General features: G+C 48.7%; 2 protein-coding genes across 2 annotated transcripts; both read left to right on the top strand.

Annotated features, from left to right (window-relative positions):
• The first annotated feature begins 1,535 nt into the window (after positions 1 to 1,535).
• On the top strand, positions 1,536 to 14,154 carry LOC123038791 (probable amidase At4g34880). The gene is made up of 9 exons (XM_044462253.1): positions 1,536 to 1,714; positions 2,481 to 2,720; positions 3,156 to 3,354; positions 3,491 to 3,840; positions 5,469 to 5,638; positions 7,049 to 7,775; positions 7,995 to 8,234; positions 8,317 to 8,506; positions 13,607 to 14,154. The coding sequence occupies exons 1-9, from the start codon at positions 1,551 to 1,553 to the stop codon at positions 13,961 to 13,963; spliced, it is 2,637 nt and encodes an 878-aa protein (XP_044318188.1). The 5' UTR covers positions 1,536 to 1,550; the 3' UTR covers positions 13,964 to 14,154.
• LOC123043170 (uncharacterized) lies at positions 8,908 to 10,581 on the top strand. The gene is made up of 2 exons (XM_044465535.1): positions 8,908 to 9,906; positions 10,080 to 10,581. The coding sequence occupies exon 1, from the start codon at positions 9,084 to 9,086 to the stop codon at positions 9,663 to 9,665; it is 582 nt and encodes a 193-aa protein (XP_044321470.1). The 5' UTR covers positions 8,908 to 9,083; the 3' UTR covers positions 9,666 to 9,906; positions 10,080 to 10,581.
• Positions 14,155 to 16,736: the final 2,582 nt, after the last annotated feature.

The raw sequence follows: 16,736 nt of genomic DNA, 5'->3' as shown, positions 1-16,736 counted from the left end.
AGAGCTCAAAGGGAAAGGAGAAATCCAAGGTTCAGTGAGCAGCTGGAGCTGAGCACACTTCAGCCGGCACATTGACTTCACATTTCTTTGCCCTCCAGGATGCCTCGGCCGGCAGTCGTCATCGCCGCCCTCGTGCCCGCGCTCGCGGGTGCTCATAGCTTCTGGATCGAGGAGGCTGTTAGAGCTAATCTTGATATTATTGTATCAACATTTAGTTTGTTTTTGTTATGCATGTAACTTACATGGTCTAGTAGTAGCTAGTCGTCGAAACTTTGGTTGAGCGCACGAAGAAGGCGAGATGCCAGGATGCCGTGTGAAGCGGCGAGTATGACGAGATGCCGAGGCGGCGTGAAGCCGTGGTGCTGTGTGAAGTGGCAAGGCGCGACGAAGGCTGAAGTGTGATGGACTAAAGTATGACCAAGTAAGTCAGGTGATCTGGCAAGTTCTCGGCTGCTGTGTTGATCAAGTAGCCGATGCATACGTAGGTGATTAGCTGCATGGTAGTAGTAGGCCACGTTGAGACGTGGAATTGGTTTTAGATATGGCCGAGTCTTGTGGCTGCTGGAGTGATTCTAGCTAGGAGTAGGATAAGGCAGTTAGTATGTGCATGTAGATAGGACTAGTTAGTGCATGCAGGACGTGCTGTTAGTGGCCGATCGTGATGGCCGGACGTGAGTGCGTGGGTCTTGGCTGAGTGCCAAACTTTGTATAAATAGTCATCTCATTCAGTAATGGCAAAGAGGCCGACGAGGTCCAGCAAAAAATATGTAGCCTGTGTGTTCGCCAAGGAGAAGAGCCTATCGCAAAGCTTTCGTACTCCTCCCTTGGTCCATGCGTGTGTGTGTGTGTTCTTGAGAGAAGGTACAAGAGAAGAAGATAGAGAGAAACCACAAGAGAGCTGTGAGAGCCAGCTCAAGGTAGAAGAAGAAGCGGCACTGCGAGGAGGCGGCGCCAACAGAGGCGACCGTGGCCAGCATCCAGCTAGGCTTCAACAACGGGAGCCTCACCTCGGTGGAGCTCGTCCGGTTCTACCTGGACCGGATCAGCAGCCTCAACCCGCTGCTGCACGCCGTCATCGAGGTCAACCCGGACGCCCTCCGACAGGCGGCCGGCGCTGACGTTGAGTGCTGCTCCGGCCGCCACCGTCGGGCCAGGGGCGCGCTGCACGGCGTGCCCGTCCTGCTCAAGGACAACATCGCCACGCGCGACGCGCTCAACACGACAGCTGGGTCGTTCGTGCTGCTCGGCTCCGTGGTGCGGCGGGACGCCGGCGTGGTGCGCCAGCTGCGCCACGCCGGGGCCGTGGTGCTCGGCAAGGCGAATATGGACGAGTGGGCCAACTTTCGCAGCTTCTCCGGCGGCGGCTGGAGCGCCCGCGGCGGCAAGGGCGGGGTAACTAAACACGCCTTAAATCCTTCTATTTTGAGTTAATGGGTCCTTTGTAACGAAGAACAGTATGATCGTCTCTCGCTTTCGTGTAGAACCCCTACGTGCTGTCGGCGACGCCGTGTGGGTTGAGCACGGGATCAGCGATCGCCGCGGCGGCGAGCATGACGGCGGTGACGCTGGGGACGGAGACGGACGGCTCGATACTCTGCCCGGCGTCGCTGAACTCGGTGGTGGGGATCAAGCCCATGGTGGGGTTGACCAGCCGGGCTGGGGTTATTCCCACCACACCACGCCAAGCCTCAACCGGCTGGCATAACAAAGATAGGTAAACTAATCGCCTATCCTATTACATGACCGCCATCCAAACCGGTTGAAAATATCCCGCGCTACCATCTCCCACCGGACAGATCCAGTAACCAAAACGCTCCTTGGTCTCCGTCGGAGTGAGTAATGACCACATACGGATCAGCGCCTGCATTCTTTTTTTTGAGGGGTTCACGTGGCCTGTATTCAAACCTTGTGGATCGTATCAAAGCCTTGTGATCTTTTATTCCACAGGCTTCATATTGGGTACGAACATTAAATTTAGAAAAAATACCGAGATTTTTCGTTTTTTTTTTTTTGAGATTTTAGGATATAGAACATGGGTTTTCGTTCTACTCCTGTTTGAAATTTCGTGAAAGAATATCATGAAACGTATTCATGGCAAAAAAGACAGAAAAAATCTATGTATCGAAAAAAACTGTTTGGATGGATTTTTATTCGGACAATATTTCCTTCACAACGGATACGTTTCTTGGTATTTTCTCAGGACATTTCACATGCGGGTATATTGAGAACCCAGGTTTGATATCTCCAAGTTTCTGATTTTTTGAATTTTATTGATAGTTTTTACATTTAATATCCGTATAGGGGTGTGGAGGACCCGGGAGCTCCTGTGTAGTTTCCCTTCATATTGCCAACATTGCTTTTGCTTCATTTTTATGATACACAGCTCACAGGCTCACACACATGGCCATCGCTTGCATCGATTTGTCAAAGTGATTTACACCATGTTAAAAAAATGGAATTAACATTTTATCAACAAACAGGCCGATCTGCCGCACGGTGGCTCATGCGGTCCACGTGCTGGACGCCATTGTTGGCTATGACCCAGTTGACGCTCCAGCCACAATGGCGGCTTCCAAATACATCCCTCCTGGTGGATACACACAGTTCTTGAAGAAAGATGGGCTTAGAGGGAAGAGAATCGGCGTTCCTAATGGCTTCTTCAACTTCCCAAATGGTAATGTGCAGCAGATGGTCTACACGCAACATCTCAACACAATGAGGTACTTTCACTGTCTGGGTTTACAAAGCTCATTTGATTTGTCTTAAGTCACGCCTTTTAAGTTTGACTAATTTATTGGGAAAAATATCAGTATTTACAGTATCATATCAATGTGAGTAGATCTATCATGAATTATATTTTCATATTGTATTTGCGTTAAATCATAGATGCTACTATGTTTTACAAATTTGGTCAAACTTAAATATTTGGAACCTATGACTTGATAAATGAGTCTTGTGACCCATTATCGATAGAGTACAACTTAGCTGATTTCATTTATCTTTATTTTTTGTCATAGAAGTGAAATACTTTGGCCTCTTCATTGCGAGGGGCATAATGCCCCTAAATATTGGTTTGTTTGTTAGGAGGAAATCAAAACATATGCCATCTATGGTGTCATATCACATCAACTTGTATATTTTTGTTTGGTTTGAAGGAAACAAGGTGCAATCGTTATTGAGAAGCTTGACATAGAGAATTTAAGTGTCCTATTGGATTCCCAAAACAATGGCCAACAGATTGCATTACCAGCAGAGTTCAAGTTAAGCCTCAACTCCTATCTGTCAAACGTATTACATTCCCCAGTTCGGTCGCTTGCAGAGATCATAGCTTTCAACAATGCACATCCTGTTGAGGTCAGCTTAATTTAGAGTTAATTATTATTTTTAATGTATTTGTTTCTCGTTATGATGCATATTTCCTTTGTAGTTACCTGTTTAGCCTTTTGAAAAACAAGTGCAACTTAACTTTTGATAATTCCATGCCTTGTAGGAAAACATGAAGGAAAATGGTCAAACTGTATTCCTGGTGGCTGAGAACACGACTGGCATCGGTGCCTTGGAGCGAGCGGCGATTAGACAGTTAAACAAGTTGTCCGCCAATGGATTGAAGAAGTTGATGAGGGAGCATGAGCTAGATGCCATCATGACACCTAATAATGCAGCATCTTCGGTGCTAGCCATCGACGGCATGCCGGCCATCACCGTGCCGGCCGGGTATGGCAAGCAGGGGGTGCCGTTTGGTCTCTGCTTTGGTGGGTTAAGAGGGTACGAGCCAAGGCTGATCGAGATGGCATATGCCTTCGAGCAGGTCACCATGGTCAGGAAGCCGCCTACGTTCTTGCCATAGAACTGACAATGCGGAAAGGTGGTGTTGGAACTTATTTATTTTTGTGTCACAATATTTATGCACGTCCATGATATAATCATTTTCTCAAACTAGTAGTTCATAAACATTACGGTTGGGTGCACGGTCGTGACTTCCTCTCGCTTCATGTGAGGTAGAGCGCAGCCTCGCGTCAACAGCTGCCAAAATGGGCCGGCCCAGCGAGGTAGAGAGGCCTTCATCGCCTTTTCTGTGTTTTTTTCATTTTTCTTGGTTTTCTATTTTTCTTATATTCCTAAATGTTCTAAATATATCTACTTTATAAATAACTTTACATAAAGTATTGATAAATTTTGATCGCACACTTAAAAAATGATAAACGTGTAAAAAAAATGTCCCTGATGTATACAAGAAATGTACCGTGTGTGTGGCAAAAATTATACATCAAAACATATACATGAAACACTGTTAATCACGTATTTAAAAAAGTTTAAACATGTATATAAAACATGTTTCTGATGTATAAAAAATGTATAACATGTATGGACATAAAAATATGAATTTTATAAAATGTAGAAATAAAAATAGGGTATGTTTTGCAAAAAGGGAAAATGATAAAAATAGACATAGAAACGTAAAGAAATCCGTAAGGAAACCAAACTATAACAAAGAAAAATAGATATGCAGGAAAATAAACAAAAGAAAACTGACAAAAAAAAGAAAACAAGAAACAAGAGAAAAACCAATGCAATGAGAAAAAACTAAGAACATAAACGAAAATAAACTGTAGAAAATAATTTAAAAGTAAAAATGAAAAAAGAAACAAAGAAAACCAAAGAAACTAGGAAGACCGATAAAAAACCCCAGAGAAAAACAAAGAAAAAAAAGAGCGAAGAAACAGAGAAAACCTGAAAAAATAATCAAACTAGTGAAGCAAACATAATGAGCGATGACTTGTCAGCGAAGGAGGACACGAAAAAGGGCCGACCCAGTACTGTAATATGCATAAAAAAGTGTCAGACGGTAGGTACTCCCGAATCACTAGTTAAGGGGTACCCCTTGCAAAGGTCACTCTCAGCTTCTCTGGCGCTTACAAGTGGCGCACTGCAACATGGGAGTTTTCCCATTTTTTGCAGATTCTTTTTTAAAAACCTTTTATCTCTTGAATCGTGTCTTCAAATTACGAATTGTTTTAACCGTTGGATTTTTAGTTTTGAGATATTTGAAATTATATCCCATGTTAATTGGTTTCAATGAACTTTCTTTTTATGAAAAACCGGAGCCATAGGCACAATTTTTCTCTCCATTATTTTCCCTTTCGAGAAGCACAGATTCATGTATCCGTGAGATACAAATCTATGCTTCTTGTGGAAGCAGAAAAATATGCACAAAAATACTCACGACTTTTTCCCTTTCCAAAGAAGTACAAATGTGCTTCGCAGGAGAAAATCTGTACCTCCACGAAAAGCAAATTCGTGCCTCCGCAAAAAAAATCATTTATTGCCTCCGTAAAACTACATGTAAAATGAGAAGCACTCTGCCGAATTTCCTTGATCACCGTACCATATCTTCCTCGGTTAGCTGTGTTTATATCACCCACCACTTGCTTGGAGTAAGAAGCAATCACCATCCGCTGAATGTTTAGGTCTTCTGCCAAGGAGAATCCTTCCCTGCACGCGATCGCTTCAAGTGTAGCCAGATGTAGGATGCCTTGTACAACCAGAGCAGAGCTCTCAAGGAAGGCGCCCTGGTCATCCCTGCACGCGGCCGCTGCAGTAACTCCACTGGCCGATCGCAAGAGCCCTGCATCAACATGTATTTTGGCCACCCGAGCCGGTGGTGCCATCTGGCGGCTGTTTCTTCTCCTCGACGGATCACCAACCACCATTTGAGCTGACTTCTTCTCTTTTACTCCCTCCGTTTCTAAATACAAGTCTTTTTAGAGATTCTACTACAAACTACATATGAATGTATATAGACATATTTTAGAGTGTAGATTCACTTATTTTACTCTGTATGTAGTCCATAGTGAAACCTAAGACTTATATTTAAAAACGGAGGGAGTATAATATAAGCGAGATATGTGCAGGCTAAGAGGAAGAGCAGGCCAAGAGCCCAAACCAAGTGATACTACCAGCGTCAATTTTCATAGGATTCCAGCGCTTATGTTAGAGCATCTCCAGCCGTTCGGCACCCCGGGGCGCATAAAAATCGCGCCCTGGGGGCGACCCAGCGATTCTTTCGGCGTTGGGGGCGGTTTTGCATCCAGTCGTCGCTCCCAGTCGCCGATTTTCGCCCACTTTTGAAGCCCGATTTTGACGAAAAAGGCCCATATTGGCGAGAATAGGCCCATATTCGGCATGTTTCGCCGTGGCTCGACGTTCAATTATGAACATAAATATTTTTTTATCACATATTTCATCACAAAAATTTCAAATACTTCAACAAAATAGTACAACAACAAATGTTCAATACAAATTATATAGTTCAACAAATAAAAACTCATATTTCACCATGAGATGCTCTTTTTCCTGGACGTCGGCCTCGGCTTCCTCCTCCAGCAGCGCGGCGAGCACTTCCTCGTCATCCGAGTCCATCGCCGAGGCAGGCAAATCGCCGAACACCTTGCGCGGGGTGGGCGTGCACCCGTCGCTAAACTGCCCCTCCGCGGCCGGAAACGCCCAGCTGGTGTCGGAGGGGTTGTCGCGGCGAACCTAAGCTATTTTTCCGGCAGGGAATGGCTATCTACCGGTGAAGGGCGGCGGGGCAGCGCCGGGATATACCTAGTTGCGGCCGACAGCGCGGGGGGTGGGAGGCGGTCGGGGAAGAAAATCTTGACTTTTCACCTGACGGCGTGGGCCAGCCACGCTTTTTCCTTGCGCCGGAGCCCCCAAGCGCCCCTAGCGCGCCGGATTCGGCCTGCGGCCGCCGGCCGGAAAAAAGGGCCGAACCAGCGCTTTTCGTCGTCCTGGGGCGCGACTGGGTCGTTTTTTTGCCGCCGGCGCCGAAAAAGTCGCCGGGGGAGGGGGGGACTGTTGGGGGCGCGGCTGGAGATGCTCTTATGGAGGATCTTTTGGAAAGTGCCAAGCAGACAAAAGCTGAGTGGATCCAACATAGTACTCGTGGAGCTGGTCATACTTTACTAATTTATATAAAAGCAACGAGCACTAGCCATAGCCAGGCCACCAACCACACCGACACCGTCTAGTCCAGGGCTCAGCTAAGCAATCATGGCTTGGCTGCGAGTGCAGGCTGTTGCCATCGTCCTAGCTCTGCTAACGGCCGCCGGCGTCACGCACAGCTTCGAGTTCCATGAGGCCACCGTGGATGCCATCCAGCTTGGCTTCCGCAACGGCAGCCTCACCTCGGCCACCCTCGTCCGGTTCTACCTGGACCAGATCCGCCGCCTCAACCCGCTGCTGCACGCCGTCATCGAGGTCAACCCGGACGCGCTCCGGCAGGCAGCACGCGCCGACGCCGAGCGCCGTCGCGGCACAGCCACCGGCCCGTTGCATGGGGTGCCCGTCCTGCTCAAGGACAACATCGCCACCCGCGACGCTCTCAACACCACGGCCGGCTCGCTGGCGCTCCTCGGCTCCGTGGTGAAGCGCGACGCCGGCGTGGCGGCCAGGCTGCGGCGCGCTGGCGCCGTGGTGCTCGGCAAGGCCAGCCTCTCCGAGTGGGCCAACTTCCGCAACGTCCGCAATGGGTGGAGTGCGCGCGGCGGGCAGACGCGCAACCCATATGTATTGTCGTCCGACCCGTGCGGGTCGAGCTCTGGGTCAGGTGTGGCCGCGGCGGCGAACATGGCGGCCGTGACGCTCGGCACCGAGACCGACGGCTCCATACTCTGCCCGTCGTCGTTCAACTCCGTGGTCGGCATCAAGCCCACCCTCGGGCTCACTAGCCGCGCCGGCGTCGTCCCCATCACCCCTAGACAGGACAGCGTTGGGTACTTCTCATATTTCTTAGTTTTGTCCCCATCACCGAGCTTTGAAATTTATGCAGCATGTAAAAATCTTTGACTTTACTCACTTAGTATAAAATTTCAATGAAGTTTACCTAACTTCAATTTTGTTTAGATTTAATTAGAATCTGACCGGGCATTTTTAGATTTTGAAAAAATAGTTGGAAATTTGAAAAGTTCAGCATGCTGTTTGCAATGTTGCAGGCCGATGTGTCGGACAGTGTCGGATGCAGTCCACGTACTGGATGCCATCGTCGGCTACGACAAGCTCGATGCCGCGGCCACTCGAGCAGCATCCAAGTACATACCTCACGGCGGATATCTGCAGTTCCTGAAGAAGGATGGGCTGAGAGGGAAGAGGATCGGCGTCCCCAATGAATTATTTCAACAAGGACTTGGAGAGAAGCAGATGAGGGTGTACAAACAGCACCTCGCCACAATGAGGTTATCACACTTCAAATCTCTCTGACTAGTGTAAATTATTATACTTACATGAAACATTGGATTCATTATTAATCCGTTGTAGGAAACAAGGAGCCATGGTGATCGAGAACCTTGACATCGCCATCGACAGTCAAGATATCGTTTCCAATGAGTGGACTGCCATGCTGACGGAGTTCAAGTTGAGCATAAACGAGTACTTGGCGGACTTGTCCTACTCTCCGGTCCATTCTCTTGCGGACATCATAGCTTTCAACAAAGCGCATCCTATAGAGGCAAGCATACAAAAAAAACATTCTAGCTTTCAACTCTTAAGTCTTCTTGTCATAGATTCAAACAGTGTGGAATCTGTTAGCGAATATAGTTTCCGTAGCAGCCTCCAACTCTTTCCTTTACTTGTTCTACTCAAACTCTTGTAAACCTTTCTTGTACGCCAAGGCTTGGCTTCGGCACATCAATATATATAGCCCGCGACTCCCCCTCGAGGGGTAGGGAACGCTTATCATCTTACATGGTAATCAGAGCCACCTCTTCCCAAAACATCTAGCCAAAGATCAAAACCCTAAACCACATACCATTGTCTCCATGGCTTCCTCAGCCGGCGTTGCTCTTAAGCTTGGATCGCCGCCGTCAGAGAAGCTCGCAAGAGGAAATTTCATCCTCTGGAAGACTCAGGTTCTCCCAGCCCTGCGAGGTGCGCAGGTTACTGGGCTCCTGGACAACTCCGATGCCGCTCCATCGAGGGTGGTGGAGATCACGAAGGCGGATAAAACCACGGCCCTAGAGCCGAATCCCCTCTACGGGCCCTGGATCGCCAAAGATCAACAGGTCCTATGATATCTACTCAATTCCATGTCTCCTGAAATCCTTGCACAAGTCGTCGGGAAGGACTCCACCTACGAGCTCTGGACGACGGTGACAAATCTCTTCGCCTCGCAACCACAATCCCGGATCACCAATCTGAGGATCGCCATCACCAACACCAAGAAGGGCACCATGTCGAGCTCGGCGTATATGGCAAAGATGAAGAGCCTTGGGGATGAACTTGCTGCTGCTGGGCGCCCTGTCTCTGACCCGGAGATGGTGGACTACATCCTGGCGGGACTTGATCGCGACTACGACTCTGTGGTTGCAGCGATCGGTGCTGTCAAGAACACTATCACCGCCGACGACCTCTTCGCTCAGATTTCTGCTTTTGATCAGAGGATGGAGATGCTGGGTGATTCATCTTCAGGAGGATTTCATTCATCGGCCAACGCAGTCTACAGAGGCCGTGGCCAGTCCCGCGGCAGACCCCGTGGGCGAGGAGGAAGGGGGCGCGGCCGTGGTGATCGCGGTGACCGCGGTGACCGCCAGCCCTCTCCTGCAAACAGAGGCGGCGGATTCAGAGGACGCCCTCGACAACAACAACAACAACAGGTGCGTGAACAATAGCACGATTACCCGGAATGTCAGATATGCTATAGGCACCATCCAGGAGGCGCATGTGTTTGCTGGTGGCGCTATGAAGAGAACGATCAGGAAGAGAAGGAGGTGCATGCTGTCTCCTATGGCGTAGATACAAACTGGTACACCGACAGTGCAGCAACAAATCACATCACAGGTTAACTTGAGAAGCTGACAACACGGGAGAAGTACAATGGAGGCGACCAAATTCGCACGGCAAGCGGTTCTGGTATGAATATCACTCACATTGGTAATTCAATTGTTAAAACCCCCATGAAAAATTTGCACCTGAATGATGTCTTGCATGTCCCTCAAACATCAAAAAATCTTGTTTCCGTTCATCGATTCACCCTTGATAACAATGTTCTCATAGAATTCTACCCTTATTTTTTCTTGGTTAAGGATTTGAGAACAAGGAGAATCATTCTTAGAGGACGGTGCGTGGGAGGCCTCTATCCACTTATATCATCATCATCATCTTCACGGTCAAATAAGCAAGCCAACATTGTCACCAAGCCATCATCATCAAGGTGGCATAGTCGTTTAGGTCATCCATCTTCAGTCATAGTTAAATACGTTCTTAGCAAAAATAAACTCTCTTATGAGAATAGTGTTGAGTCAGTTTGTGATCCGTGTCAACAAGCAAAAAGTCATCAATTACCTTATTCCATCTCTACTAGTGTGTCTACTGCTCCTCTACAACTCATATTTTCAGATGTATGGGGGCCAGCCCCTACTTCAGTTGGGAGATTTTCTTATTATGTAAGCTTTATTGATGACTATAGTAAATTTACTTGGATTTATTTGTTAAAGAAACGGTCTGATGTTTTCCAAGTCTTTCTCAATTTCCAAAATCTTGTTGAACGCAAACTGAACTCTAAAATCATTGCTATGCAAAGTGACTGGGGTGGTGAGTATGAAAAATTGAACTCTTTCTTCCAAAAACTTGGCATATCACATCATGTCTCTTGTCCTCATGCTCACCAACAAAATGGATCTGCTGAAAGAAAGCATCGTCACATAGTTGATATGGGGCTTGCATTGCTCGCAAATGCATCCATGCCACTTAAATTTTGGGATGAAGCATTCTTAACTGCTACATATCTTATCAATTTGCTTCCAAGCAAAGTTATCAAATTTGAAACTCCTATTACACGACTCCTTGGTGTCACACCAAACTACACATCTCTTCGTGTTTTTGGTTGTGCATGTTGGCCCAATCTTAGACCCTACAATACACGCAAACTTGATTTTCCGCTCAAAAAAGTGTGTCTTTTTAGGCTATAGTCCCATGCATAAAGGGGTCAAATGTCTTGATGTTCCTAGTGGTAGGGTCTACATATCCCGAGATGTTGTCTTTGATGAATCCGTGTTTCCGTTTGCATCACTTCATCCCAATGCCGGTGCACTTCTTGGCAAGGAAATTCTTCTTCTTCCTCCACATCTTCGGTCTTTTGATCATGGGGGCGACAATTGTACTAATCAAAGTGATGATATTTCTACTAGTACTTGCTCTTCTCTGTTGCCTGTGCAGGTCACTGGAGAAAACAGGGCTCAAATTGATCAAAATCCTGAAAATATAGCTCAAATTGATCCTATATTGCATGCTGAGGAAGAAGACGAACCTGGCACGGACAACGAAGGTGATCCGGCGGCGCCTGGAACTCATGTGCGCGGGCAGACCTCGAATCGCGCGAGCAGATCCGCCTCGGATCGCGCCTCTGTCAGCTGCGGCAACGAATCCAGGGAGGGCCACTCCCGCGCCGCCACCTCAACAACAGGCGGGACCAGCAGTGGGGCCGGATCCCCCTCGCCCCACGTGCGCCTGCAACCGCGGTCGGGCAGCGGATCGGCTGTGCCGGACCGGGCGGTTGGCCCTTGTGTGCGCTCTGGGGAGGCGGCCACACCTTTGGCTGCAGGATCATCTGCGCAGGAGGCAGCAGATTCCCCTGTGTCAGCACATGCAGGCTCGTCAGGATCTTCCGTGGCCAGCATTCCTGAGGTTCAGCCAGCAGCTTCTTCACGGGTTATGACACGTCTACAGAAAGGTATACAGAATCCTAAAATAAGAAAAGATGGAACTATACCATATGGAATGTTGTGTATTTCAGGAGAGCCAACAACGTTGAGTAGTGCACTTGACGATCCTAAGTGGAAGAAGGCAATGGATGAGGAATATTCTGCACTTATGAGGAACAAAACCTGGCATCTTGTACCAAACCAAAAAGGCAAAAATATCATCGATTGCAAATGGGTGTACAGAATCAAAAAGAAGGCAGATGGCTCCATTGACAGGTATAAAGCACGTCTAGTTGCAAAGGGCTTTAAGCAACATTATGGTATTGATTACGAGGACACCTTTAGTCCTGTTGTGAAAGCTGCAACTATCAGACTTGTGCTAGCCATTGCTGTATCCAAGGGTTGGAGCCTAAGACAGCTAGATGTACAGAATGCGTTTTTGCATGGTGTTCTGGAAGAGGAAGTGTTCATGAGACAACCACCTGGATATGAGGATAAGGAATCACCACATTATGTTTGCAAGCTTGACAAAGCACTCTATGGTCTAAAACAAGCATCCAGAGCATGGTACTCCAGATTAAGCTTACGGTTGAAATATCTTGGTTTCATTGCCTCTAAAGCTGATATGTCTTTGTTTATTTATAACAAGGCTGGAGTAGTCATTTTTGTGCTTATATATGTTGATGATATCATAGTTGCAAGTTCTTCACAAAATGCTACTAATGCACTTCTGCATGACTTGAGCTCCGAGTTTGCCTTGAAAGACCTGGGTGACTTGCATTTCTTCCTTGGGATTGAAGTTAGAAAAACTCAAGATGGTATTGTGTTAAATCAGGAGAAATATATCATTGAGCTTTTGTCTCGCATGGGAATGAAGAATTGCAAGCCAGTACCTACACCTTTATCTTCCTCAGAAAAACTCTCAGCATATGAAGGTGAGCCACTTCAAGAAGAAGAGAGCACAAGGTACAGAAGTATTGTGGGAGCATTACAATATCTAACTCTCACGCGTCCAGATATCTCATTTGCTGTTAATAAAGTTTGTCAATATCTTCATGCTCCCACTTCCGCACATTGGTCAGCTATCAAGAGAATTGTAAGATATGTGAAGCATACTATGGGAACAGGACTTCACTTCAAACATTCTGGCTCCTCTCTTGTGAGTGCATTCTCTGATGCTGACTGGGCAGGATGCAGTGATGATAGAAGATCAACTGGAGGTTTTGCAGTGTTCTTTGGGTCCAATCTTATTTCTTGGAGTGCTAGAAAGCAAGCAACTGTGTCACGATCAAGCACAGAAGCTGAATACAAGTCCTTGGCGAATGCAACTGCTGAAATCATTTGGGTTGAATCACTTCTTGAGGAATTGGGGATCAAGAAAAATCGTATCTCATGTTTATGGTGTGATAACTTGGGAGCAACATACTTGTCTGCAAACCCTGTGTTTCATGCAAGAACAAAGCACATAGAAATTGATTTTCACTTTGTGCGAGAGAGGGTTGCAGCAAAGAAACTTGAGATACGGTTTATTCCCTCTAAGGATCAAGTGGCGGACGGCTTTACAAAGGCTTTACCAGCAAGACCGTTTGAGGAGTTCAAGAGTAATCTTAATTTAGGTTAGTTAAGATTAAGGGAGGGTGTTAGCGAATATAGTTTCCGTAGCAGCCTCCAACTCTTTCCTTTACTTGTTCTACTCAAACTCTTGTAAACCTTCCTTGTACGTCAAGGCTTGGCTTCGGCACATCAATATATACAGCCCGCGACTCCCCCTCGAGGGGTAGGGAACGCTTATCATCTTACAGAATCATGTTGCGGAGGACATCAGGCAATAAAACTCTAAAAAGGAGATGGTTGCTAATGTCATTTATTCTGTATATACTTTCTTAGATATTCATTTACATTTTGTACAGGAGAGGCTAAAAGATTTCGGGCAACAAAACCTTATCTTGGCCCAAAATACAAACGGCATTGGCCGTCTGGAAAGAGCTCGGATCCGCTGGCTGAAGGAGCTCTCCGCAAATGGGCTGGAGAAGCTGATGAAGGAGCATCAACTGGACGCGATCGTTGCACCCGAGCACTATGCTTCCAACCATCTCGCCATTGGCGGCCAACCCGGCATCATTGTGCCGGCTGGGTACAACGAGAAGGGTGTCCCTTTTGGCATATGCTTTGGTGGGCTGCAGGGATATGAGCCGAGGTTGATCGAGATGGCCTATGCTTTCGAGCAGGCTACTAAAGTGAGAAGGCCACCCATGTTCAAGCCTTAACTAGGACGCGTGGCTTTCTTGAGTAGCGATAATGTGTTGCAGTATGGCCCAAAAAGTCTCCACTTGCACTGTTCTCTCTTGGTGTAAAAGAATAAATCCGAAATGTTACTTCTTGGGCCAACAAGGATTGTATGCAAGTGCTACTCCGAATAAATCGACTGTTGTTCTAAAGGTGGAGAATTTCTTTTGTATGTATTTGTTGACCTTGTTCTGTATATGTTGTTGACACATAGTATGTTAGTTATGAAACTAAAATTCCATAAGCGAGTACTTTTGCAGTACCACTCTTAGCGGACTATATGGATATCTGCCTCGACGGCGCTCATCCGGTTCTACCTGGACCAGATCGGCCGCCTCAACCCGCTGTTGCACGCCATCATCGAGGTCAACCAGGATGCGCTCCGGCTGGCCAAGCGTGCCGATGCAGAGCATCGCTCCCCGGCCATGCCACCGGCTTGCTGCACGGCGTCCCCGCCCTGCTCAAGGACAACATCGTGACCCGACGGCCGGCTCCCTCGCTCTCCTCGGCTCCGTGGTGAGGCGGGACGCCAGAGTCGCGGCCCGTCCCCGGCGTGCTGGCGCAGTGGTGCTTGGCAAGGCCAGCCTGTCCGAGTGGGCCAATTACCGTCCAGTCGACGCCAGGTGGAGCGCCCGCTGAGGCTGCGTTCGGTTGACGATTTCGAGGATGGCTGGACGAGAGCCTCGGTGTCTCCTTTTATAGGCTCAGACGATAAATGATGGCGAGAAAATAAGCGAGAACAGAGGAAATTAGGCGGGAAATTTTAGGATCCCTGTAGTGTCGGTACAACAGGGAACCTCGGATTCCCGCAACGAGTGAGTGTATTTCTGCAGTGCCGTCGCGTCCTCTCAAGCAGTAGCCAGCACGCGCGTGGGAATCAGCTAAGTCTGCAACAGGGAACCTGTCGCCACGCATGACTCAAGCAAAACAAGCAAAAGCAGGCTATCAGCATCAATTTTCGAATCATCGGAATGAGCGAAGTTTGTATCGGAATCAGCGCCGTCAGTCACAGAATCAGTGTCGGTTTCCCACGCATGCAGAAGAAAAGATGCCGCCAGAAATAGTGGCGACCTGGCCCGCGCCTCGGCCCACGCGCAGCAGAGGCTGTCGGCCAGCCAGCGCGCCAGTAGGATGCCGCCTCCGGCTGTGGCGGCGTGGCCCACTGGCGGGGCCCGGGCGCAGCAGAGGCTGTCGGCCCGCTAGCGACCGCGCCAGGGGAGGCCGCCTGGTCTTGTGGCGGCGTGGCCCACAACGCCTGGCCCGTTCCGTCGTGGCATGATGTACTGTGCGGAAGCCGTTCTGGCTGGGTTGCCGCCTCCGGCGGTGGCGGTAGGGCCCGCCGCCTCCTGGCTTCCCAAGTGGACCAATGCTTCTTCATTACCGACCCGTCAAAGCCCAGTCGTGTTGTCGTGAGGAGAGGCAAAAGGAAGGTCATCGGAATGGATGGAGTAGTCAATGAGCAAGACTTCGACAAGTACGGCGACCCGAAGATCGAACATGACGACGACGATGAAGTAGCAGCACACACCACAAGAAGAAGTAGGACAACCCTACCTAAAGGACGTCCGTTCCACAAAAGAACTCCATTTGAGAAAAAGAAGGGCAAGAAAATTGTGAACAGATAGCTAGCTAAGATCGATTGTATTTAAATCGTAGTCTTCATTTCTCGATTGTATTTCATGGGCACTTTTTGATATCATGAATATTTTTAAATTTCATGGACACTTTTTGATCTCGATCTCGATCCCACCCGCATCCTCCCCCGCTAGCTCCACCGCCGCCGACGACCCACCGCAACCCTCCCCCGCTCCACCGCCGCCGACGAGCACCCCCCGCACCCTCCCCCGCTCCACCACCGCCGACGAGCACCCCCTGCACCCTCCCCCGCTCCACCGCCGCCGACGAGCACCCCCCGTTTCATATTCATATTCATTTTTAAAATAATAATAATAATAAAGTGTAGACTACAATAGTTGTTAAACAACAATTATTACTGTTTTTATAAAAAAATATTACTGTTTCATATTCATATTCATTTTCTAAAAAATTAATACATGAGACAAAATATAAAAATAAATTACTTATGGCGCACCTCTGGCTGGTGCGCCATTGCTATATGTAAAAAAAAATTTACTAATGGCGCACCTCTTCCTGGTGCGCCATTGCTATGTAAAAAAAATTACTAATGGCGAACCGACCGCGGGTGCGCCATTAGTAAGATTCCCCCCTAGCTAATTTCCTCCCTCTCGCTAGATCCCCTTCGTCCCTCTCCCTCGCCAGATCCACTTCCCCCCGCTGCCACGACCCATGCCGCCGCCGCCCCCGCGCCTCCGTCTTCGTCGCTGCCCCCAGTCAGCCCCTGCCCTGCCCCCCATCATCGTCCGCTCCCAATCCACCCCCTCCCTCGCCTTCACCGCACCCACCCACCCCCTCCCTCGCCTTCCCAGCCCTGGAAACCCTAGAAACCTGCGGCTCCTCTCCGCTCGAGCTCCACCGTGCGAGGCGACAGGCAAGGCGGCGGGCGGAATCTGCTTCAACACCGGTCCAGCGAGCCACGGAAGCAGGGCGCGACGGCGCTCGACCCCTCCACCCCCCTCCACCTCTTCTTCCTTGGGGAAGCAGAGCCGAACTCGCCGCTGTAGACATGCTCGCTCGCCCCCAGTAGACGTGCTCGTCGGGGCCTCTCCTCCGACGTCACCGGTGAGCCACCGCGCCCTGTCCTCTCCCTCTCTGCTCCTCCCTCCTTGCCCTCTC

This window comes from Triticum aestivum, chromosome 2B (assembly GCF_018294505.1).
Source record: "Triticum aestivum cultivar Chinese Spring chromosome 2B, IWGSC CS RefSeq v2.1, whole genome shotgun sequence".
Classification (NCBI taxonomy): Eukaryota; Viridiplantae; Streptophyta; class Magnoliopsida; order Poales; family Poaceae; genus Triticum; species Triticum aestivum.
Note: the sequence above shows the minus strand (reverse complement) of the source record. Positions and strands in the feature narration are given on the sequence as shown.

Coding starts and splice junctions, on each gene's coding strand:
- LOC123038791 (XM_044462253.1), top strand. CDS start 1,551: ATGACGGCGGTGACGCTGGGGACGGAGACGGACGGCTCGATACTCTGC. Junction 3,355..3,490: donor ACAATGCACATCCTGTTGAG/GTCAGCTTAATT, acceptor CATGCCTTGTAG/GAAAACATGAAGGAAAATGG. Junction 3,841..5,468: donor AGGAAGCCGCCTACGTTCTT/GCCATAGAACTG, acceptor CTGAATGTTTAG/GTCTTCTGCCAAGGAGAATC.
- LOC123043170 (XM_044465535.1), top strand. CDS start 9,084: ATGTCTCCTGAAATCCTTGCACAAGTCGTCGGGAAGGACTCCACCTAC.